Raw genomic sequence first — 26,574 nt, 5'->3', positions numbered from 1 at the left:
ATTTGAAACCATGAATTTTTAGTCTGTGAATACAGATTTCCTATGTTCATTTGTAACCTGGTAAGCTGCATTATATATTTATCATCATCCAGGTACCTTAACATACTTTGAACTTTATTAAAGACCTGGGCCAGGACCTGAATGGTAATTAATAAGTTCTGTAATTTTCAGGTTCTCTTGTCAGCCAAGCATTTATGTCACATCTCCTTCCCACAAGTACCGTCCTAAAGGGTTGTAGTTTTTGCACAGAAAATGTGGTCAAAGGGGAAGTGAGGATCATTAAATATGATACCTCCTTCACATTTAAGCTTTAACTCTCCTCGAATAAACCTTTTCCTTAGTCCAACCATTCTGGATATCAGTTTGGAATTGTGCAGGAAGAGTGACCAAATTGTCCCCTTGACACAACAATATCACTAAGACAGTCAGAGGCTGGGATTCTTATAATCTAGCCACTGCTGGAATTCTTATAATCTCGTCACTGCTTAGATTCTTAAAATCTAGCCATTGGTCAGATTCTTACAATCTAGCCAATAGCTTACTAATGTTCAGACTCCTTAAGAGTCTGCCCAATACGATGGATGTTCTAATAAACCTTGTCTTTAGCGGAAAGAAGGCTTGGATCAAATTCTTTCAGGCAGGACCCACGTGTTGTGATTGTGGGGTCCCAGGTCCCCTGAACCCCTAAACCACATCATTTTGGTGGCCTGTACGGGGAAACTGCCTAACCCCAAGTTCTTCTCCAGCCAAGACTGGAAGGTATGTCAGCCTCCTCTCCCTCCCTTTCTTGCTCTGCAGTTGGGGTCGCTCTCCAAGCCCGAAGGCTTGGAGGTGCTTTTCAGGTAGACAGTTACAAGGCGTTCTCATACTCGGCCTGATGCTCTCAGGCTCTCAGTCCACTGGGTCGGTTTGAGGCCATGGACCTGGGTATACTTTCTGCAGCATAGAGGACAAGGACAGAGGCCCTATCTGGAAGCGTAAGCCCAGTTCTGTCAGCTATCTTGGCACTAGAGAATTGGGAAAAAACTGCAGTTACTTTTTGGTTTCCTGAGGCTTACTTACTCCCTTCCCTCTGCACCTCTGAATCCTCCTTCATGGAGGTTACAGGGAAAGTTAGAACAGCTAAAAATATCTTGGCAAATTCTGGAGGTTTTGTGATTGATCATTAAGGAGTTTTGAAACACCTGTACAACCTGGTCACTCCCTTCCCTTGAGTCAAGAGGGTATCTGTTAACTCCTCTCATAGGAGAAGAGAGTTTCACCCTTTGCCCCTCACTTTTGATTTTGCCCTACCCCACCTGAGAAAGGAAGGAGAGGGGAGGGGCAGCAGCGATGGCGCAAGCCCTCCTGGCAATGACCTTGAGCTCCAGGGCAACCTTTGCCTGGAAGCATCACCCAGGTTCAGCACATCCTGCTCAAGGTGACTTTTTTGACCTGTCTAGGAAGGAAAACATGCCAGCTATGTTTTGAAGTCTTGTACACTTCTATACCAAAGGAAAGAAGACACAAATGAGAGACCTCATCCTTAACACAGTTTTACCTATGAGGAAATGAGTTCATAGCTTGTTGGTGGTTGAAGGTGAAGTATGCTCCCTCCTCTCTACTCAGGTGGTACAGGCCATCTGTATTCCTGACTCTCCAGAGAGCTCAGAGAATCATCTGCATACCTCAAGGCTGGCAGGAAATCAGGCTAAGAGCCAAGGATTGTTACTTTGGTATATCCGTGGAGGTCCAGCTCTGCAGCCAATTAAAGACAGTCAGAGTCAGAAGCAGAGGCCCCACATATTCCAAATATTAATAGCTGTACTCTTTATGGTAGCAAATAAATGGGGAAAAAGTGGTACCATCAATTGAAGGACAGCTTAGAAAGTTACAATGTATGGACATAATAGGGGCAGCTAGGTTGCATCATAGTGCATGGAGTGCTGGACCTGAAATCAGGAAGACTTATCTTCCTGAGTTCAGATCTGGCCTCAGACACTTCCTAGAGTATGTGACCTTGGGCAAGTTATTTAACCCTGTTTGCCTCAGTTCCTCATCAATAAAATGAGCTGGAGAAGGAAATGGCAAACTCCCCCAATATCTTTGCAAAGAAAACCCCAAAATGGGGTTATAAAGGGCCAGACAGGACTGAAACAACTCAACAGCAGTGGACATAATAATAATTATATGTATACATACATATGTGTGTGTGTGTGTGTGTGTGTGTGTATATATATATACATATACATATATACATACATAAAATTGGCTAGTAAGAAATGACAAGAATTCAGAGAAATGTATAAAGATTTGTATGAAGTGATGCAAAATAAGCAGAACCAAGAGAACAATAAACACAATGTCTAATGACAAGATGAATTAGGAAATAACTAAGAGGAAGTCAAACTGAGTAAATGTGCTTAATTTTACTAGAGTATTAGGAGGTCTTAGAGTATTGGCTATGTTAGTCAATATGGCACGTTCTCACGTAGCCAACTCCTTTATAGTTATTTCCAGTTTGAAATTAGAGGGGAATTTTTTGGGAGTTTTATGGAAACCACAGATGACACAGAAAATGTTTAGAAACTCAGAAATGCATAATATGTATATGTATATAGTGTTGTATAATATCAGCATATTTTATCTTTTAGTACCATAATAATTCATATTTCTTCTCTGGTATGAAGAGAGAGCCAAAACATTTTACACAGATTTTCCAGATCACAGGGGTGCCATGCCCATAACCCTCACAGTAAGGAAGGGATAACTGTATACAGAATCACAGAGTTGGGTAATACATTAGTGGCCGCCTAGTACAACTTATCCCTGATACAAAATACTATGTATAAGATCTCTCATGTGTTATAATCCAGTCTTAGCTGGAAGACTTTAAGTAAAAGAAAACCTACTATTCCTGAGATAGTACATTCCACCTTTGTGTAATTCTAATCGTCAGGAATTTTTTCTTACACAAAACCAACATGTACCTCTGTGCACCTTCCACCTAATCCTGCCTTCTACAGCCAAGCCAAACAAGTCTTAATATTTCTTCTTCATGACAACATCAGATCATTGAAGATTGCTGTCTTCAAAGCTGTAGCTAGCTATCCCTGCTCTCCTTACCCCAACCCCCTGCAAGTCTTCTCTTCTCCAGCCAAATGTCTTCAGGTCTTTCAGCCAGTCCTTATGTGGTTTTGAGGTTCTTCATCATCTTGGTTGCCCTTCTCTTGTCGCTCTTCAGCTTATCAGTGTCCTTTCTGAAAAAATGTAGTGCCCAGAATTGAATACAGTACTTCCAGATATAGCCTGACTTGGGCAGTATTGCAGGATTATCACCTCCCTAATTCTGAACATTTTAACTCTCTTACTACAGCCCAAGACCATAAGGTTTTTTGTTTGTTTGGTTTTTTTTTGGCTAATGGATCTGTAAAAGTCTAGAGCTGATCACGTGTTCCTCATGTAGGGTGTCTTATGGGTGTCGTCCTTCACCATCTTGGAATAAGGCTACAGAACTAATGCTAAATGAGAATCCAGTTCAGCCCTAGAGACCTAGTCACCACATATTTATTGACACATATGCCCTACTGTAAAACTCTGCTTCTAAAATGTCTCTGTTGGTTGGAGTAACAGGCCTTGGCAGCAGATACCACTGGTGTCATCACAGGATCCTGGAAGGTTGAAGAGTGTTAGTGCCAGACTACTGGTTCTTTCCCAGTCTTAACACCTGACAAATTGCCACAACCAGCTTCCCTAATCCCTGTAATCCACTGGGAGTGGTCTGAGATAAAAATTCTTTTCCCTTCCTACATCTTCCTAAATTCTAATCCTTGCCTACTTTATACTTATGTAACAGGTTCTTTATAAATATGTATTCATTCATACCATCTCTCATACCAGTTCCCTTTTCTCACTTTATACCACCACCCAATTACCATTCAAACCCTCTTAATAATTTCCCATATGTTATAAAAGCTTCCTTATTGGTATACCTGTTTCCAGTCTCTGTCGCTCTGTAATTCATTCTCCAAGTAGCAACCAAAATAATCTTCCTAAAACACTGTTCTGACCACATCACTATACTGCATAAAAATGTTCAGTAGCTCTTTTTCCTTCTAGATAAAAGACTTTTCATCCTAGTGTGTAAGGTCCTCTACAGTCTGGCTGAAACCTGGCTTTTTAATTGAATTTCGCATTAATGCCCTTTGTGCTATGTTTTATCCCAACTGGCCTAGAAATATGGCCATCTAGTACAAACTGTAAATTGACTTGACCATCTATCTTCCACCCCCATGCATTTGTATAAGTCATCCCCTTCCTGGAATTTATTCCGCCCTCATCTCTACCTTTTAGAACCCTTAACATCTTTCAAAGTTCAGCTCACATGGCTCCTCACCATGGTACAGGGAATAAAGTATTGACCTTGAAGTCAAGAACACCTGCATTTGAAAAGTTAGACACCTACTAATTTTGCAACCATAAAGCAAGTCACATTCATTTTCCTCATTTGTAAAATGAGCAGTTGGACCCAATGACTTCTGAAGTGATAGCTCTAAATCTAGGAGCCTCTGATCCTCATCATGTACAAAGCATCATGGTGTAGCAGCCCTGCCTTGCCCTACTCACTTCCTCTCACCACATCCCTCAAAAAAATAATTTATATACAGATTGAGAGCAGGCCACATCCTGGCTGGCTCAGAGGACTAGATTGTAATACAGTTAGGAAGATTTGGAACCAGTTGGTGTAGTACTAGTTTGGCTCAGTGCCAACCTGAGTGAGTTTTCTGGTGAAGTTACCCAGAGATCTCCTCTTGGTCTTAATTTCTTATTTTTATGCATGACTTAGATAAAAATATGGCATGCTTATAGAATTCACACATGACATAAAGCTGAGAAAGATAACTGATATGTCAAATTGCTGAAGTCAGGATCCAAAAAGATTTTGATGGCTAGAACATTGGTCTAAATCTAATAAAATGATATTTAAGAGGATTAAATATAAAGTTATACACTTGAATTCAAAACATCAGTGACACAAATATAAGATGGAGGAAGTATGTAAAAATAACAGTTTATGTAAAAATAACAGTTTCTTGGGAAAACACATCCAGGGGTTTTATGGACTTTGGGCATGACATCAATCAACACTATGTTGGTGGCCAATTCCATTGAACAAACATTTGTAAAGCACCTGTTAAGTACAAAACACTGGAGTATAAAGACAAAAAACAAGTAAGCACTGTTCTCAACAAGTTTACATTCCACTAGGAAGCGGCAGAAGTTGGCCTCAAACAAATCCAAGTCTTCTGACTTTCAAGTCGAGTGCTCTCTCCATCATGTTGCTTATAAGCTTCTCTTTCCATCATGTGGCTTTCCATCACAGTACTTGTAAGCATCACAAAGGCAGGATTTCCTTGCTTTTTTTGTTGTTTTTTTTTATCCAAAGCTTTATGTTTCCCCTAACCTAGCACAATTCTGCTTAATTAATGTTTTGTTTGGAATGGAATGCAAGTTTACTACCACTGTTGGAAAAACTCAAAGCTGATGGCATGATGGGCAGTTAGCAGCACCTTCATATACAAAGGATAACATATTTTTATTAATAAACTCTTATTAGATTGGTTTTATTGATAGTAAAGACAGAACTATCATTGATGGAAGAGTTAGCCACCAAAACTAACCAAACAGATATTCCATTTGGCAAATTCGTTAAGTAGTTATATTGCTTAATGGTAAGAAAAATTATCAGGGTCTCCATTTAATTTTATTTCAAGACATAATTATACTGGTGGTTAATCTAGAATGAGTTGAGTCTAGAATAAGATATTTTTAATGTTGCTTTGGCAAAACAAATCAAGATGGAGGCAACATAATATTAAGGAATGAATGCTAGACTTGGAGTCAAAAGAGACCTAGGTTTGAATCCTGCTTCTGATACTAGCTGTGTAACTTAGCATCTGGGACCCTCAGTTTCTTCATCTGTAAATTTAGAATAATAATATACTTGTAGGACCTATCTACCTCAAAGGGCTGATTTAAGGTTCAAAAGAGCTAGTATCTATGAATCATTTTTTCATATCTTTAAAAAAAACTATAAAAAGTCAACTGTATTTTCTGCTATTATTAAACAGTAACTGTTTATGAAATTCATTAAAATTTTGTTCTGATGCCCAGTTATTTAAGCATAGAAGTCCATTTATTACTGATTCCTTATCATATCTTCTGGGGGAAAAAATGCCAGACATTCAATATCCTTTGTTTTTTCAAGATGTTAAACCAAGTGAGTTCCCAGTTCTCATACCAGCCTTGCTCTGAAGAAATAAGAATTTATTTTCTATAATAGTGAGTCAAGACAAGTTTTCTTATCCTATTCAGTTGAACAAGCAGCTCACCCAGATTTTTCCAAAAGAATCAGATTCCTTTATTATAGTCAGAAGCTTTGTTCCCTAGGGAGACTGAGTCAGTCTGCTGACAAGGAGCAAGGCTGATTTGTTGTGGAAAAACAGTCTTTTCCATATTTTTCTGAGCCAGGCCACAGAGTTGGCTAAATTAGTTTTAGGCACTTTAGGGAACAGGCTGATTGAACTAACTTCTTATAAACATCATGATCGAGATATAATTTTTCCACTTTTATAGTGCTAGTTGTTCATCTAGATTAGTACTTTATATTCCTACTTTTAAATTTTTTTAAAAAATATGTAAGGATTTTTTTTTATTGATGTCATTTAAAATGAATCTACTCTAATCAGATCAGAGCTAAAGGTAAGAAAGCCAGAGGAGAATGATGACTTTTGCTTGATGGTTCTCATGTATTCTGCACTGCAAGAAAGAAATTTCAAAATATACAGGGAAAAAGAATCATGTTCTTTTTTTTGGGGGGGGAATGGTCTTTCTTAGTATCACATTGTTTGAGGTGTTTTGTTTTTATACTATGTTTTGATTTTCTTTCAGGATTTAACATCAGTCCTATACTTTATGATATTTGTACTACATTTTTTGTTACTTGTCATTGCCAAATTTTTATGATATAAATACAATCTGAATAGAAATTTAATAGAAATATAATATTTAAAATCTAGCATAATTACTAATCTGAACCTGGTTGTAATTCCTTAATTTTTCTAAATGTTACTTGTTTTGCATATTTTTTCAATTCCATTGTATATTACTTTCATAATTAGAACTTCTGTTTCCTAAAGGACTGAATTAGGAAGTTTTTAATCTGTTACTTATTATGCTCATTTTTTACACTGTCTAGTGAGTTTCATTATATTCCTTATCTAAGATGTTAATTCAACCCTGAATTTCTCTTTGAAGATGTCAAAGATAGAGCCTTATGAAAGTTGTTTTGTTTTGTTTTAGCGTAAGGGAGATCATTTGGTTTATATAAGAATATAGGGAAGATGCTATAATATTAGATTGCTTTTAAGAAAGTTCAGAGCAATGACTTCAAAAATCAAACAGTACAGTTGAATTTCATTCTACTGTATAAATCATGTTTTCTGTCATCTAAAAATTTTTTGAAAAACATTTGCAAAACATTTCTGAATATCAGTAGCAGACCTACTGGATTTACTAGGGGAAAATTACAGGAATTTAGTCTTAAAATCTGCTGGACTTTTTAGTACACAGATCACTTGAAAAGAGAAGAAATTATTTAACAATGCCAAACTTACCCAAGCAGTTCATTTCCATTATTTGTGTGTAGTGTACTCACCAAATGTTAACTATTATTAACAATTTAGGATATCATAAATTTTCACTAAATACTTCTTCATATAACTCTTAGTTAATTGTCAGAAAGGACTGTTGTATAGAAACCTAAAATTAATATTGCTTTATTTACTGAATCATCATTTTTATTCTTAATATTACATTAGAGCAGCACTTCTGAGTTTAAAAGGCACTTTCCTATACATTATGTCAAGTAATTTTCACAATAAATAGTTATCCTGTGAGGTAGACAGGCTAGTATTGTTACCCGATGAGGAAACTGAGGCCTAGATTCATTAAATGACTTGTCTGTCATCACACACCTCATAAGTACCAGTTTTCTGACTCCCATATTAATTTTCTCAAAGGCCATACTCAGCTTCTAGACTAAAATCAATACTTCCTTCTGAAAGCTCTGCAATGAAAGAGAATGTAAAATAGTAAAGAAGGATGGGATGGGGATGAAAATAAATCTTCAGAAACTTTATTTGAACTTTTAAGCCAATAAAAACATTGCTAAGATGGAATGCCTTCATAGTTTAAAATATAACCTCCAAGTTGAAGTCAGTATTACCAGCCATATTCCTTGTGGTTTATTTTTTAAACAGATAACCCATAATTTAAAAAAATAAGTATCTTAAATTCATAGCATGTGATTCTTAAACTATGAGGCAGCTCTCAGATAGCTAGATTAATTCTATCCACAGGCGTTAGTACATGGTAAAATTTGTGACTATGCCAAAAAGACTGGCAGTAGAGAGCTGATCATGGGACAGTCTTAAACAATCTGTTCCGCTTGCAGCTGTTCACATTTCCTTGTTTTGTTGGTTTAAAATAAGTGCTGAAGTTAGGTAACTGCTTAACTGCTCAAAAAGAAAATGTGTTCATATTAACCCATCCCTCAGGATAATTTAACACTTCTTATCCCCAAAGCTCAAATCTTCAAGCTAAAGGGTAGGAGATATTAAGTGAAAACATAATATTTTATCATCCTGATTCTTCTTAGATGATAAATGTCCTGTAAACTGGAACTATGTCTTTATAATGTTACTTAGAGAATATCTTACATAGCAGTATGTGTGATTGGGGGTAGTTTTCTTTATTACAGTTGTTCTAAATACAGTTGCAAGCAAAGGGCAGAGGAGAAAGGTATCTGAGGCCTGGGACTCTGTCCCCATGAGGGGGCAGAGCCAGTGACTGTCTCCCAAACTGTCAGGTCTCTTTCAAACCCCAAACTCTGATCCAATGATTTCTTTTCTTCCTTGGGCCCCAGGTTGGTTTGCTTTTTTCACCTGTTTTCCCTTTCACCAAGACCTGTGTCTATTATCTCTGCCTTCTTTCCCTCTTTTTTTTACTGTTAGGAATAAAAACAAATAGAAAGGAAGGATCCTTTCCTATGTTCCATTTAGACTCTTTTAGGAAAGACAAGTTAGCTTGGGGCTTAAGTAAGATTCACCTACAGTTGAATGGAAAATAGACTAAATAGAAATAGAAAATAGACTAATTTATGTACATATATACATACATACACATAATGTTTCATGACAGGATCTGGGAACTGGGATGGGGGATGTTATTATGGGGTTCTGTGAGCCTTTAACGGTAGCATAAGGTGAGATTACATGCCTTCATCAGCAGGAATGGAAGGAAAAGGCTGTTTTCTCCCCTGACTTTGCCATTGCCAGTCCTACCACCACAGACACCATCTTAGGTTGACTGAATAAGAAGTAGGGACAAAGATGAAAGATTTCAGTGATAGAGAGGCAATTGGGAAAGCGGAAAGGGAAACCTTTGAGAGTGACAAAAAGTAGGAGAGTCTTTGTTGTAAAACGGGAGTCAGGGACTGCCTGGATAGTCCTAAAGAAAGATTTAGAGGGGCAGCTAGGTGGCATAGTGGATAGACCACTGGCCCTGGATTCAGGAAGACCTGAGTTTCAAATCCTGCTTCAGACACATAGCACTCACTAGCAGTGTGACCCTGGGCAAGTCACTTAACTCCATTTCCTAGCCCCCCCCCCCCAAAAGAAAGAAAGATGTAGATACTATTATTATTCATCTTGCGGGAACTTTGAAGCCCAGAGAGATAAATTTGAAAGTAATTCTTCCTACTATGTTTTATACTGCTCCAACAGATTTTGTATTTAGTTGGAGATTTGGCATATTCATTACTCCTTTTTTTTCATATTTAATGAGTTTTCCATCAGGCTATCTAAAAGAGGGGAAACTCACAGAAAAAAAAATTACTTTTCTCAATGTACTCCCACTTCACTAGATTCTTTAATCTAAAACCATCCTGGTAGTTGTTACTGAAGTATTCTGTATTTAGCTGCAGACCTCCTAGGAAATTTGTCACCTCCTTTTTGAGCATCAGTGAGTAGGGTGCAAATGGAGCTTACTTTTATGTCCTGCTATTGAAAGTAATGCAGTCTTTTAGCTTCTTGCCCTTTTTTGGTGTGTTGCCCTGACATGGGGACTTAGGAGGGAGGTGAGTTGTTGTTGCTTTTGTTTTTGTTTTCATTTCCCTGCACTTCACTTCACTTTCTTAAATTATCACTTCCCTGATTTAGACCTCAATTTCTTCTTCTGTAAAATCCATGAGATTGGACTAGGTTAATCATTCTCAAACTTTTTGGTCCCAAAATACCTTTATGCTCTTAAAAAATGATTGAAGACTCCCCTCCTTCCCCATGAGCTTATGAAAATAGTTTTGATCTCACAGACTCTTTGAAAGGGTTTTGGGAATCCCCATGGATCCTGCACCACACTTTGGGAACCACTAGAATAGATGATTTTCAGATTCCTTCCAGCTCTAGCATTCTATCTGATAAACATTCAAATGGTTTTTACTTAAACCAAATTATGCTTATGTATTTACTTTGTCTCTTGTAGTTACTTGAATTTAGAGTTGGATGGGATCTCATCTTAATTGTCTTCTAATCCAAACCCCCCATTTTACAAATGGGAAAACTAAATCCCAGGCAAATTAAGTGATTTACCCAAGGTCATAGGTGGTAAGAAGCAGAGCCAGGAATTTGAACACATGTCCTCTGGAGTCCAAATCCAGTGCTCTTTCCATTGCACTGCAATGCTTTACATGCTTGCATTAGTATAACTTTTTAGAATTATAAGTAAAATAGCTAAAAAAAAAAAAGTACATTGTTAGGTCCTATAATCCTAAACATTTGCCTGTGACACAATTCAAAGATTATGAATGTTTGATATGTGTACATATACACGTAAAAGGAAGAGAGGAAAGAAGTAACAGAAATTCCTCCCACTTCCATTAACAAAACCCAAAGGCTCTGCATGGGCCCTCTTCTCTTTTTTTCTATTATTTCTATACAAATGGTTCCCACATTTGTGTATCCAACCCTAGTGTCTCACCCATGTTCCAGCCCCACATCATGAACAAACTGGACATTGCAAAGTGAATATCGCATAGGTGTTTCAAATTGAACATGTCAAAAATATAGCTAATTATCTTTCCTTTTCCCCACCTCTCTTCCAAATTTCTCTTTTGCTATTGAGGGCACCACAACTCTTCCAATCATGCAGATTTGCCGCCATTGTGTTGTCTAAGTGTTCCCACTCTCTGTCACCCCACACATCTCATCACTTGGCCTTTCTTACATATAAACTCCTCTTTCTGGCATTTAAAGCTCTTCACCACCTGGCCTTTTCTATCTTTTCAGGCTTATTACACATTGATCCTCTAGCCATACTGGCCTTGTTGCTATTCTGCAAACACCCTCCATCTCCCATCACCTCTGTAGCTTTGCACTAGTCGTCCATCATACTTGGAACATGTCCTCACCTCTACCTCTTAGAACCCCTGGTTTCCTTCAAGATTCAGCTCATACATGATTTTCCTTATGAAGCTGTTAGTATTCCCCCCATTCTCTACCCTTCAGCTGCCAGTGCCCTCCCACCAGAAACTCCTTTACATTCATATTATATATAATATCTATATATATTCTGTATGTACAGAGGCATGCTGGTAAATGCTTTGTGACTCACTCTCTGGGGGGAAAAGGATTCACAGCACACTTTTAAGTTTAATCTGCATTATAAATATTTTCTCTATCACTCTAAGACAATCGACATTAAATCAAGCCCTGATTTGTATCACTTGCCCATTTCCAAGGTATAAATGCTCACACTGATGATTTACCATCTCAAGCTAATATGAGCTGGCTCTAGCACACCCCTGTGTATATACATATGTAGAACTACTTCCCCAGTTCCCACTCAGAATTATTGATTGGGATCCCCGGAGGGCAACTGACTGCTCCTGCTCATGGTTCTAGGGATTACTGAGCAATTATGACTTCCAACACTGTTGCTCCTGGCCTCAGCTGATGTGCTTTCTTCCTATAACTCCATTATCTTTTTAGAAAAGAGATTTGCTGAAAATCTGTAACACAATTGGCACAAAATATTTTACACCCAACTGGAGGCAAACTTTACCTTTGTACACATAGGATCCCCGGGGAGTGTGGGCTCACCCTTAAAGTACAGTGGTGGAGAGGCACACATTATCAAATGTTTCCTAATTGCTGGAAGTCCTTTCCCCTCTTTGCTGGCCTCCGAAGGTTTGTGCTTTTGTTGAGTTCACAGCCAGCACCTCTTTTCTCTCTGCCACAAGAGGTTTCATTCCCTGAAATGCTCACCATATCCACCTGCAGGCACTTCCTCTATTGTCAGCCTCTGCTCCTGCAGCCCTTGCTACTGCCTCTGCCACTAGTGAGGCCTTTAATGGGTACTGTATTTACTCATCAGGTAGACTGGGCTTTCCCACCTTGAAATAGTTCTTCACTTAAGATCAAGAAAGAATAAACACAAAAGAAATAAGCATTTCCCAGGCATGTGGCAGCTGGGTGGAAACAAGATAGTCATCCTTCCCCTTAGGCTCCCTCAGAACATTCTCCCCAAGACTTGCCACTGTCCAGGGAAGCCGTGGAAGAACGTGGGTGTAGTCTCTGCCTGCTCCTGCCTGGATGTGTTGTCTTTACTGTGCCAGTTTCTCCGCTAAGATGGTCAATTGGAAGAATAGAGTATGGAGAGAGAGACAGATATAGAGACAGACAGACAGAGATTGACCAACTCGTGGACTCTTTACCCCCCTAAAATGCCTCTACCTACTCCCCATTTCCTCTCAGGGTCTTGACTCCCATTAGCTCAATCGTCACTTGTATAAATCACCACACTGACTTAGTGTTTTTGTACATACCCCAAGAGGTATGACTTTATCTTCTCAGCGAATCACAAGATATTTCCTATGTGGAGTCATCTGTCTTTCATCCAATGGTCCAGATTCCTGTGGTCTTTTGATTGATTAAGGTCTTTGCTCCACATTGTGATGAGATTATAAAAGCCCCAGTGTTACACTTAAATATGTACGTGTTCTCTCAGTTAGATGTGAATTCCCTTAGGATTGAACTTTCAGACCTAAATATGAATTGCTTAATGTATTGTCATTTGCAGGGAAAGTACAATATGAAAATAACCAATAAAAATGAGAAAATGAAAAGCTATTGTTCTCTAATATGACATTTTTTCCCAAATGAGTTAGGGAAGCTGAAGGATGACTATAATAAAAGGAAGCATGAAGAAATGGAAAGAGGTCACTCCTTGCAATCAGGAAGATCTGGATTCGAAACTTGACTGTCACATCCTAGCTATTTACATTGAGCATGTCATGTAATCTCTCAATTTGTTGTTGTTATTGTTGTTCATTTTCAGTCGTGTCCAACTATTTGTGACCCCATTTGGAGTTTTCTTGGCAGAGATACTAGAGTGGCTTGCCGTGTCCTTCTCTAACTCATTTTTATAGATGAGGAAACTGAGACAAGCAGGGTTAAGCCCAGGTCCACACAGCTAGTAAATGTCCAGAGCTGGATTTGAACTTGTCTTCCTGACTGCAGACTTAGTACCTTGTCCATAATTAATTGGCCAATTTTTCGGTAGTGTAACAAAGTGAAGTGAAAACTTCTGCTATGTGGAGAAGATATTTTTGGACTGAGAGGCCACAACACAGAGGAGGTTAGACTTGCCCGGGACTGTGCCCGCCCCTGTCTCCCAAATCTGCTCCCCTAGCTGTTCTGCTCTTCACGTCTTCTTCCTTTAAATGGGTAATGTTTAAAGCTCCGGGTTTTTCTCAGAGATAGCTCCCTTGGTTAGCAATGTGGGACCTCAGTCAGTAGAAAGAAGCATGGGTTTAGGGTATTAGCTGTTTGTGTACATGGACTGCATATATCAAATGTTTTGTCAAACAGGAACTTTTGTCTCCAGCTGATTAGTACACGCTTACAAATGGCCCCAACAAATGTAATCATAGACAAGGACTCACTTCACTCCATGCCAAGAATTCTTCTTTCCTTCCCTTTGTGCCTAGGTTCCCATCTCTCTGTTTATAGGTTAAGAGACTGATTTTCCCAATCTCAGCAGAACATTTTTTTTTTTGTGAGGCAATCGGGGTTAAGTTAAGACTTGCCCAGGGTCACACAGCTAGTGAGTGTTAAGTGTCTGAGGCTGGATTTGAACTCAGATCCTCCTGATTTCAAGACCAGAGCTCTATTCACTGCGCCACCTAGCTGCCCCGGTGAACATAAATTTCCTGAAGGCAATTTCTCTTTTTTCTTTCCTGTCCCCAGCACTTAGAACATTGTTTAATAAATGCTTCTTGATTGAATCAAATTGAACCCCATAGATTCCCACCCATTCCTTCCATCCCCTTCCATATGAAAAGCAGTAGCTTGGTTTTTCAGGAACAAGGATGAAGACCAAGGCTTAAAACCACCAACCTTTACCCACACATCCACACAGTTCCTTTTTGAGTCAGTTTCCTATCCCATTTCCTCCTAGACTCTGCATAATTGTGTCTGGTCAGGGTTTCACCATTCAAAAAGTAGCTGAGGCCCTTGCTCAGCCATCTAGCCTGGGTCCTCATTCCACTGTGTAATTGGTTGAAATCCTGAAGTCTTTAGAGGAAACATGACACTGTTACCTAGTGGTGAGAGCACACAATCCCAGTTAGTTTAAAAACCTGACTTCTAATCTAGGACATAAAGACTAAGGCTGTGAGAGAAAGAAACACAAATACATGGAAAAGAATCCAGTGCCTTCTGAGTAAAGGTATCCATTCCATTTATTATCCTGTCTTCTCCCCCATGCTCTTTCCCTTGGGTTTAAAGAGGAAAAAAAAAAGTTACCCAGAGCATGACTGAAGAAAGTCAGCTGATATTGCCTGTATCATTGGAAGAAAGAAAGACTATGTATATTGGAACAAAATTTAAAATCTTTTTTTTTTAAACAGTGCTGCTAACCTCAGAAGCCCTTTAAAAGTGCTCAGAAGATCTCTTAAGAATTTGCCATACAAATCTCCATGTTCTCCTGTGTCCTTTTTAATTAAATCTGCTTTCTATGTGCTAAAATCCAAGATAGGGCTTTTTTTTTTTTCAATTTTGGTTTTTTGTTTTGTTTAATTAGTATCACAGTATGTCAAAAGACAGTATTTGTGAAAGTTTTTCAATATATTTTCTGACGTTGGGGGGAAAAAATGACTCAAACATATTTTCTTCCCACCTCTTTTTTATCTCAGTAAACTTTTGTGCACTACCCGAGAACCTATCACCATTTAAAACATTGTTTCCATGGGAAAATGCATTCCTGGTTCCAAACAGCAGATTTTACAAATAAACTTTTGAAATACATCCAAGTTTTGAAATTGAAAGCTGCCTATTTATATTCTGTAGAGATTTGAACAGACTCGGTTTGGAACTACCAGAATGTCAGTAAAACCTTAAAAAATTAAGTTCTTGTATTAAATAAATCATTAGGATACAGTACAGTTGTTCAAAATCCAGTAATACTTTTTTTAAAATGGGTTCACATAGTCAGTCCTGTGTGTTCCAATTAGCCTATCTAGGTTAGGCATTTTTCTTACTGGCAGTGTTTCTCAAACCAGGGTTTCTACAAAGCACTCCAAGAAGTTCCATAAGAAACAAGCTGACCTAGCCAATTAGCACACACAGCGGATGCATCCATGTTGCCATCTGTGTTGGTCACACACAATGTATATGCTCTGCCAGGTTACTGAACCATCAGAGAATCAGTGGGAATCCATCTTGTAACTGAAAAGTTGACTTTCAGATCTTAGAATCAATCATTAAATCCAACAATGTGCAATGCAAAATCAGTTGATTGTCGGGCAGTCTCAGATTATGTGTAAAATAGGATCGTGGATGGGAAACCCGAAGGGACCTCAGAGACCATCTAATCCACCCTCTCCATTGTATAGATGAAGAAACTGAGGCCCAAGGAAGTTAAGTGACTTGCCACTTAGATTCTCATTCATTTAGAGTCTTGGTAGTATGTTTAAGATAAATATGTTTCGACCAGTCCCTGTTAATGGGTAGTTGGGCGAAATGTGAGAGGGTAGAAAGATTCCCCCCACAAAAAAAAAAACTGTCAGTGACCCAGACTTCAGGTCATCCAGCACCAGACAGAAAAAGACAGGGCAAGGATTATATTTTACCTTTCTCTGAATTATTAGCACTTAACACAGTGCCTGGAACATAGTAGGTGCTTAATAAATGCTTTTTTGATTGATTTGTGATTACTGTGTCCAGTTTGGGGGATCTGGATATGCGGTATATATCATGTTACCAAATTATAGAAGATATTTCAGTAATTCCCTGCAAAAGCACAAGGGCATTCACCAAAAAAAAAAAAAAAATCAGGTTTTATAATAAAATGCCCAGATGTTTTAAATAAAAAATTAGATAAGCTGAAAATTATATAGTGTAAAGAGCACTGGTTTTGTAATCAGAGGACCTTGGTTCAAATCCAACCTCTGGCACTATTTATATTGCGTTGAGCAGGTTACCTAATTTCCCTGTGCCTCTGTTGTTAGGTTGTACTAACTGATAGTAATCACATCTCAATAAATAAGCTGTTTTTGACATCACTGCATTTAGCACAGAGTTGATTTGAAAAAATGCTTTTAGTTAACCACATGTTTTTAATACCGTTAGTTTCTTTTAAAATAAATTTTTAAAGATTTTACTGAAAGGCTTCTACCAAAATTTTGTTTAGAGTAAAAGCCTTTGTGGTTGCAAAAAGATTGAGAATCTCTAACATATGATATAAACCAATATTTTAGGTAATGAAGTTATATATTGTCATAGACTTCTCAACTAAAATTAGTTGCCAGAGAAGTAGAAAAAATCAGTCATATAAACAATTATTGAGCACCTTCTATGTGCAAGCACTGGTGATACAGAGGCAAAAGATAGTTCCTAGAGCTCACAATCTGTTGGGGAAACATGATGTGCAAATACACACACACACACACACACACACACACACAAAACTACAGGATAAATGGGAAATAATTAACAGAGGGAAAGCACTGAAATTTAGAGGGGTTAGGGAAGGCTTCCTGTTGGAAGTGGAATTTTAGTTGGGACTTAAAGGAAGCCAAAAAGATCAGTAGATGGAGTGGAGGAGGAAGAGCATTCCAGGCATGGGGGACCTGCAGAGAAAATGCCTGGAGTCGTCAAATGGGATCATTAATAAACCAACTGTTCAAAGTAATTTTACCTTTTGACTTTTTAGTATAGGGATAAGACCTGGGCCTGTGATTTTCATGGCCTAGGACTCCCCCACATGACTAATCTCCTTCTACCAGTACCAATTTGTGTTCTTAAGAAAATTGCCTTGGGCAGTGACATATTAAGTGACTTCACAGGGTCATATAGAGCCAGTATATATATATTAGAGATGGGATTTGAACCCAGGTCTTTGCTTTGTGGCCAGCTCCTATCCATTTAACACTAGGGGTGTCAAATTCCAGCCAACTGTTGACTTAGAAGTTAACCTAATCTGTGTTTTATTGTATTTTATTTACCTTGTTAAATATTTTCCAATTGCATTTTAATCTGGTTCAGCTGTGTAGGGGCACCTGCAATTTTCACTACATTATACCTCTTGTCAAAGTAGACTTTTCTATAACTGATTGAAGTAGATTGCTTTCTAAAAATTAGAAAGATTATTTGCTAAGCAAGAAATGGACTCACTAGGAAAAGAAAGGCCATTTACTTCTTTTGGCTGTTTTTTTGTTGGGTTTTGTTTTGTTTTGCTTTGTTTGGTATATATATTGAGACTTATGGTTGAATTGAAAATCAAAAAAAGAAATGTTAATAATTTTAACTTCATCTTATTAAATATACTGGCATCAATGCCATTAATAAATAAGCCCACTAAATAAGACATAATCCTTTTGTGAAAACATTCCTTCCTCAAAGGAATTGTTTTTGCTCATTTCCCAAGATTTAGGTTTCTGTGAAAATTCTTCTGGCCCTTTTATGCCAGGAAACATTCCCTTCATTTAATTCTAGCTTAATTTTCAGAGATATGCCAACTAAAAAAAAATACGTATGAGAGAAAGATGTAATTCAATGAAATTTTAATTTCAAAATATAAGATTATGTTTACATTAAAAGTAATCACAGAGAAGTATGCACAAATATTATGTCCATTAAAAATGAATGAGAAAGTAACAGAAGTGTCCTGCTGAAATCTTCAGATATTCTTTTGAGATCCTTCTCTGCTATAAATAACAGTGTTTGATGATTTAAATTCCAATAGTTAAACTTTTAATTTATAACAAGGAAAATATGTATGTTTTCACATTATTGCAAATAATTGGAGAATTATGGGTCTTGTCAAACATCAAAATAGAATGTAATTCTGTTGGCTTTTCTTCTTTGTTTTCAGCTTTATGACAAAATTAACACAAAGTCTTCACCACATATCAGGAATCCTCCAAGTGATGCTGTACAGAGAGCCAAAGAGGTAATATTTTAGAAACTTGCTTGGGCCTGTCAAGTTTGAATAATCTAGTTATTAGTTACAAACATTTTTCCATTTCTTAATGGGAAAATATTTTGGTTGGAAGTGTGATGATCATAAGTGTAATAATCTTTTAAAAATGCCATTTATGTCATTGATTTCTCATCTGTCCTATTCTGGTGTATTTATAGTTTTTCTGGTTGTTCAACATTACTTGGTTTTCTGACTTGTTCAATTGATTTTTAATCAGAATGGCAATTTAATGCAATTATACTCAGATTTTAAAGTCACCAAAATTTCATCACTGAGTATCTTTATAGAAAATATATCCGCAGCATCAATGCCTAATGGATCATTGTTTCCTTTTGTTACAAACCTGCTGTATGAACTTGAGCCACTTTACTTCTCCAATCTTTCCTAGCAACAGTTTGTTAATAGTTTTACTCATTTATTTCTAAAGCACTTAATGTCATCCATTAGAAATATAGTTGCTGTGGAAATCTTAGCTGGTTTTTTGAAGATGGTAAAGCTCAAAAGAAGACCATATACATTAATTAAATGTTTACAATTATTAAACAATCAGATGCATTACAAACAAATCATTTCTGTAATGTTATATCAATGTCAGAGTTGGTTCAACTGTTAAAGATATTTTTAAGGAACATAATCCCTTCCCTAAAAGTTTCAAAAATCCAAGCCTTATAATTCAAATGTAAAGTGGATGAGTTGAGAAAAGGGTTAATTATCATGGGAATATAGAGGACCTCATACCTGCTTACTCAGTACAACTAACAGCTTATTATCTCTGTTGATGCCCACCAAAAGTTCATAGAAGATAATCTAGTAATCATGAAACAGTAACAGTCATTCTTTCTTCTTTCTTCCACATGTCAAGGTGAGTTGAGCTGAGGCTTCTGGTAGCCAGAGGAGGAGCATTGACTCTACTTATGTAGAGCTCAGTCCCTGTTCTTTGAATAACACAACTTTTGAGATGTGATTTCAGAGGCCATCCCACCCGATCCACTCATTTTATGCGTAAGAAAGCAGGCACAGGTTAAGTGATTTTCCAGCCAAGGTTTATTTTAATCATTGTAGCAGAAACACCACATCTTAACAATACAGCTAGCACTAGCTGAAGTAGCACCTGTATCTCAAAGAACTTCTGTATTTTCTTTGGTTGTATTTAAAAATAATGTGTGACCATGCTTATTGTGCCTTTAGGTTATTAAAGGCAAAGAAAAAAGGCAAGATATAACCTGATAATGTTGCTTCCCATCCTCAAAGCATATATGGTTCTTCAATGTAGCGTTGTCATAAGGTCTAGAGAGATTCTAGGTCCCATTGATGAATTTTTTTCTTTTATGACTTCCATTTATGGTAATGGAAAACCTTAACTCTAGACTAAACTGTTGACCGTAACAAACAGTTTGCTATGTCTAAAATTATCTTTTAGAGCCCAACGTATTAAGTTAAACCAGCAACAGTATGTTTATCCTGAGAAGAACGGACTTTTTCCCTCTGGGTCGTATTATGAAACTAAGTTTTAAATGAACCAGGTTTATCTAATGAGAAAGATGCAACTTTTGCAAAATACTATTTTTTGAAAACAGCAGTGTCTACCTTTCTGAGGATTAATTTAAAGACTAATAAGAGTAGAAAAATTCAATAAAATGAAAATGAAAAACTACATTGCTGTGTTCAGTTCCCTGTCAGTGACTCCTAGGAACCACTGCCAGAAGCATACTCCACAGGTTTGGGGATTTTTTGGTTTTGTTTCATTTTTTAATCTGGGGAGTTGCATGGAAAATAAATTGATCATTTCAGGCAAGAAGGAAAATTAGTAAAACTTTGGGCTTTTTTCCTCCTGTTCATAGAATATTGCTTTGAATTGTTTCTATTTTGAATGACGTGTTTATGTGGGAAACGGGGGGATTGCAGAGGAGAGGAATTTACATTTATTAATATTCAAAAACACTGTCATTAACTTTTATTAACTCTTCTTTGGATGGTGCTCTTTGAATGGTTTTTATATTCACTGGTTCTCCCAACCAATCCTCAGTCTCCAAAGTCATATTAGCTTTGCTCTGATTTAGATTTTACTTTGTTTTTTATTCATTGTTGTTCTTCTTTGCAACAGTATGTTAAAATATGTTTTATTGATATTAATTAATGAACATATAAGTGCTTAATGTTTTTATATCACTTACTTTTCCTATTGTATCTTTCACCCCTCCTCTCAAAGAGCCATCCCTTATGACAAAAAGAGAAAAAAGTTCAGCTAAATTAGCCAATACTAAAAGTCTAACATTAATTATTTGGAGTTTTCCACACTCATAAACCTCCTCCCTACTCTAGTTTTGTGGGGGAGGGGAAAGTACCTTCTCATTTCTTCTTGAGGACCAAGCTTGGATTCAGTATTCATTTTTATTGTTGTTGTTCTCTCCATTTATATTGTTGTAGTTGTTATGTATAACACATTTTCATGATTCAGCTAACATCATTGTCCTTTAGTTCACCTAAACCCCAACATGCTTCTCTATTTATTATACTCATTGTTTTTTCATTAAACTCTTGGATTATATTTTACATAATGAGGACAGAAACTTCTGGTAAAAATTTATGTAATGTAGCACCATGCCTGTAAATCTTCTGTAGTGTTAAAATATCGAAATAAAAGGATGAAATTTTCAAAAATTATTATTTTATCTTTTTCATAAGAAAAAAAGCTCTCCATATTTTCTGTATCTCTTAGTGTGTTTATGACACTGTAGAGTTTTAATAACATACCCTTTACTTTATAGGTATTGGAAGAAATTTCATGTTACCCTGAAAACAATGATGCAAAGGAGCTGAAGCGTATTTTAACACAACCTCATTTCATGGTAAGTGCTACTCTACAGTTAAATTTGTCTTGGAACTAAAATGAACATATCAGAAAAAGTTGTAATGACATGACACGACACCCATAATAATGAAACAAAAATAATGTCAATTTCATAAAAATAGATTTTTAATCACCATCTTGCCAGATAAAGAGCTTGACTGTAAGAGTACGTTAAATATATGTATGTTGACCTGGTAAATTAAGACCATGATTATTGCTAATTATAGTAAAATTATTTTATGGGACTGTTTTGAAGCTGGATGAGATATTAGATTTAATTTATGCAACCCTCTCATTTTATAGATAAGGAAATGTATGCCCAGAGATATTAAATTAAATTAGTGATTTGGCCAAGGTCACATCCCTAGTAAATAGGAGAGCTATGATTTTAATCCAGTTCTCTGACTATTTGATTTTTACTTTCATCCTATTAAAATGAACTCACAGATGAGCTTGAGCTGAATCATTTGGGTTTTCACATAGGCATGTCTTTCTTCAAGTGATAAAATTATTATATAAGAAAACAATGTTATACATATATTTTTTAAAATTTTAGCTAGGTAGTGTAACTCTGATGTCTTACAAACTTATTTTAAAAGTTTTATTTTCTTATAGAATATTTTAAAGAATTTGTGAGATATTTTTATTATGATGCTGAGTTTGAGAAGTTATTGTTATATGTCAACTTAATGACCTCGTAGAAGGTCATTGTAATGATTATGGTGTTAATCTGACAGTTTTTGTACTTACTGGCTCATCCTAGCACAATTTTTCATATAATTTAATATTGAAATAGGTAACATTTTAAAATCCAAATACTTAAATTTTTAGTCACTAATAGCAAGTAGTTTGAAAGGCTAAAATACAGTTTGTTCTATCAGAAGTCATTGTATAGAATATTACTGTGCCAAATGAATCTTTTCAATTATTTCTCTTGAGAAAAAATGTTTAGAATTGCTTTCAAAGGCCCATTTGCTTGTTTTTTAAAAAGTTGATACATTATGAGATCCAAAAATTAAGCTGATAGAATTACAAGATTTATTTCCCCAGAAATAGGATAACAAGAAAAGATTAAAAAAAAAAAAAGATCTTGTTCAGTAACAAGGCCATTCAACTTAATTGGTTCTGATAATTAGTGGCCTTTTTAAGCTTAACATTCCAATAGTTCCCCTTTATTTTATTCAGAGTCAGCACTTATTTTTTTAGCTTTGGACAGTAGTTGGGTTAGTCATCTCATCTTAGAGAGAGAGAAAATATTTGATATCCTTAGTATAGACAGAGAAGTGAAAGTGTTTTTGTTTTGGCAATAGGAGTCCTTCCCATGTGATTATAAAAGAGGAAACAATTAATTAAAATGATAAAGATACTTTAGCTTTCCAAGTGTACTGAAGAGATAAGTATTTAGATACGTAAAAGTATTTTTCAAATTCTGGTCTCCAACATTGGTCTTAATAATGTTACATCCTCCTTTTTTCATGAAACAATGTAAAGCATTTTACAACCTTTAAAGCAGTATGTATAAATAGAATACATCCCTAACTCTGACCAGCCATCTCACAAATGTGTGCTGTTGGCCACAAAAAAAAAAAAAAAGACCGAATAAGAAAGGTTAAGTGTATCAGAGCAAATACTGTACAAAATAGCCAAATAATTCAAAATTGAAAGTTATTTTAAAATAGATCTAAAATTATTTGTCCGTAGTTATTTATCCAAAAAACAATCAAGGTTCAGAAAAGTTCACCACCAGAAGATTGGCAGCCAGTTTCAGCCACAGCAGTTCGTGGAAGCTTATCTCCACACACTGAAGGGCATTGCAGTCCACATCAGAGAGTGAAGTTAGTACCCACACAGATAGAAATCACAGAACACAGGCAAATAAGTAATGCTGCATAAGACGTTAAGAGCTGTGCCTCAGAGCTTTCTGACTTTGTTGTATGCATTTAATGTCTTATTTAAATGTAATGAAATTTTGTGTCAAGGATATAGGGAAAATATCCCACTTACCATATTCTTTAGCACTTGGACTTTCCATCTGTTATGCAAAAAAAAAAAAAAAAAGTGTGTGTGTGGGTGTATTTCCATAGAAATAAAAAGGAGAACAGAACAAGAGTATTGTGTAGAAATAGGATAACAAGAAAAGATTAAAAAAAAAAAAAGATCTTGTTCAGTAACAAGGCCATTCAACTTAATTGGTTCTGATAATTAGTGGCCTTTTTAAGCTTAACATTCCAATAGTTCCCCTTTATTTTATTCAGAGTCAGCACTTATTTTTTTAGCTTTGGACAGTAGTTGGGTTAGTCATCTCATCTTAGAGAGAGAGAAAATATTTGATATCCTTAGTATAGACAGAGAAGTGAAAGTGTTTTTGTGATTCTATTCCATGATTCTATTACACGTAGCTTGCTTTTTTAAATGTATAATAAATTTGATGTTATTTTTAAAAGTGCCCTGCTTGTCTGTGTTTTCCTCTGAACTTCCTTCTGTTCTCTTTTTTAAAAATGCTCCAGTGGCTCTCTTGTTATTTTGGCAGCACTATGGACATTCATTTCTGTTTCTCTTCCCTTCCCTTCTGCCGGCAATTCCCCACACACATAAAAAGAAAAACACAAGCCTAAAAGGCAAATAAGCACATCAAGCAAAGCAAATCCATACGTTATCCACATTTAGAAATATATGTCTCATTCTGCCCCTTTTGGCCCATCACCTGTTTGTCAGGAGTTAGATAGCATGGTTTGTCACAGGAATTTTGGTGGGTCATTGCAATGATCAAAGTCCTAAAGTCTTTAGAAATTGGTTTTTCTTTACAGTGTTGTTGTTACTGTGGAAATTGTTGTCCTGGTTCTACATACTTCACTTTTCATCCCTCATATCGAGTCTTCTTGGGTTTCTCTTTTCATCATTTTGTCAAGTAGTTTCAGGTGTCCCTTATACCATTTCTATTACATTCTCATACCATAATTTGTTCATCCATTCCCTAGTTGATATGCACCCTCTTTGTTTCCAGTTCTTTGCTACTGAAAAAAAAGGTCCTATAAATGTTATACATATAGGTCTTTTTCTTCTTTCTTTAGTTTCTTTGGGGTATAAGTCTAGTAGTCGGTCACTTTTGCTATATGACTGGTCCACTTACTTTTCCTGTCATACATTTCCTAAGCAATGTCTTCTAAGCCACCTCTTGTACAGTCGTTTCATGTGCTGCCTTCTTAATCCACCATATATCTCTGTATCACCCTTTGGTTCATCCACAGTTTTTGTTCTTTTAGCATCAGTACAATATTATTGATATGTTTTTTTAAATATGGGGATATTTTTGTATTGGGGAACAGATTAAGTTGTTGAAAGTCCTTGTATAATTTACTAAGTGGGGCAGCAGGGCGGTATGGTGGATAGAGTTCTGGGCCTGGGTTCAGGAAGACTCATCTTCTTGAGTTCATATCTGGTCTCAGACACGTACTAGTTGTACGACCATGGGTAAGGCGCTTAAGCCTCAGTTTCCTCATCTGTAAAATGAACTAGAGAAGGAAATGGCAAACCACTCCAGTACTTTTGCCAAGAAAACCCCAAAGAGGGGGAGTCACTAAGAGCTGGACACAACTGAAACAAGTCAACAACAAATTTACAAAACACAGTATAGCCTGCTCTATTCCTCCTATTCAACTTTGGTTTCATTTCCTTGTCAGTGTACAGTGACTATCTAAGAAGGAGGGGTGGGGGAAGGTGTGGTCAAGGACAGAGAGAGAGAAAGAGAATGAATATGTGTGGGGGGTGTATCAGTGAACTAACTCAATGAGCAACCCAACTACATATTATAATATGAATATTGGGAATTCTTTATCCATTTGTTTCTTCCTATGTGGGTTGTTAAATTGACATCTCTTGTAGTCATGGATTTCATTGAGAAATCCCAGTCATATGCTTCAGAGTGTATACAAATGTTTACTGGCTGAGTTAATTCCTGAAGTTTCATTACAGTGATACTTTATGTCAGTTAAACTTTTGTAACACTTGTTAATAATCTGAATAAGTGTGTTTTCCTTCATCCATTTCTCCTTTTCTATCATCAGCAGCTTGTTTGAATATGCTAGTTTGGATCTGTTAGTATATGCCATGTTGTCTTCTCATCTTTAGCCTTTCCTCTCATTTGGTGTTGTTTATGACCTTTTTTTCTAACTAACCCGTGGTCTGACTAACACTGAAACTGGACTGTAAAATGCCTCATTAACAGTTGTTCCTTTCCTGATAATATACAATCAGATTCACTTTTTGTATTGCTGTTCAGGATCTATCCAGGCTTTTTATTTGCTGTGCTCCATCTTTGTCTTTCCCAGGAGAACATGTCGAGCTGTGTTTCCATTTAGCTATAACTCACTCACCTCCTACTTAGCTTCCAATTAGTTGTGTGATCAGTGGACAAGAATCTCACGTTTAGATTACCAACGGTTAAGTTAATGTTTGCGTCTTAAATATTACTTTGATACTTTTTGTCACTTTGTTAATACAGAAGCAGATGATAAAGGGCCACTTTTATAGTTTCTTTTGTTGTATGAATTAGCATGGCCAAAAAAGACATCGTCTCTGGGCCAACCCTCTGGTGAGCAATTTCTCTGCCCTTTAGTGCTAAGCTGTTTCTCTGGCACAGACATTTTCTGTCACAGAGACTATACTTCAAGCCTTTCCAATTTTATAAAATTGACCAGAACTTTCTCAATGAGCATAGCTTTCAAAAACCCAAAGTCAAATCTATGCCACAATGAGGCATTAAATAAGATTTCTGTGGATCATCATTGCTAAATCATCCATAATCATGAGTTAGATGCAATCATTAGTTACAGAAGATGTTAATATCATCATTATTAAACACTAGCATTGGTAAAGTAGATAGGGTGCTGGACTTGTAGTCAGGAAACTCTGGGTTCAAGTTCTCCCTCTGACATTCTGTGACTGTGAAGTCAACCTCTAAGCCTCAGTTTCCTCACATATAAAATGAAGGGAATGGACTGTATGTCCTATTAGGCTCCTTTAAATTCTAAATTAATATCCTATGTTCAGGGCATGCTTGTTACTCTACATATTGTTTAAAAAAATTTTTTTCAACAAGCCTGTGATTTCATTGGTATGGAGAACTCCCTTCGAGAAAACTTCTT

The 26,574-nt window shown here is 36.6% G+C and overlaps 1 protein-coding gene across 11 annotated transcripts in view; it reads left to right on the top strand.

Moving 5' to 3' along the window:
• Positions 1–26,574, top strand: part of CASK (calcium/calmodulin dependent serine protein kinase) — a 395,225-nt gene that overhangs the window by 312,217 nt on the left and 56,434 nt on the right. For all 11 annotated transcript variants that reach the window (XM_027875619.1, XM_027875618.1, XM_027875615.1 and 8 more), the window contains 2 exons: positions 18,472–18,549; positions 21,348–21,428. In XM_027875619.1, the coding sequence (XP_027731420.1) occupies positions 18,472–18,549; positions 21,348–21,428 (159 nt within the window). The remainder of the gene's footprint in view (positions 1–18,471; positions 18,550–21,347; positions 21,429–26,574) is intronic.

This window comes from Vombatus ursinus, unplaced genomic scaffold (genome assembly GCF_900497805.2).
Source record: "Vombatus ursinus unplaced genomic scaffold, bare-nosed wombat genome assembly UNPS02014809.1, whole genome shotgun sequence".
In the NCBI taxonomy this organism is placed as follows: domain Eukaryota; kingdom Metazoa; phylum Chordata; class Mammalia; order Diprotodontia; family Vombatidae; genus Vombatus; species Vombatus ursinus.
Note: the sequence above shows the minus strand (reverse complement) of the source record. Positions and strands in the feature narration are given on the sequence as shown.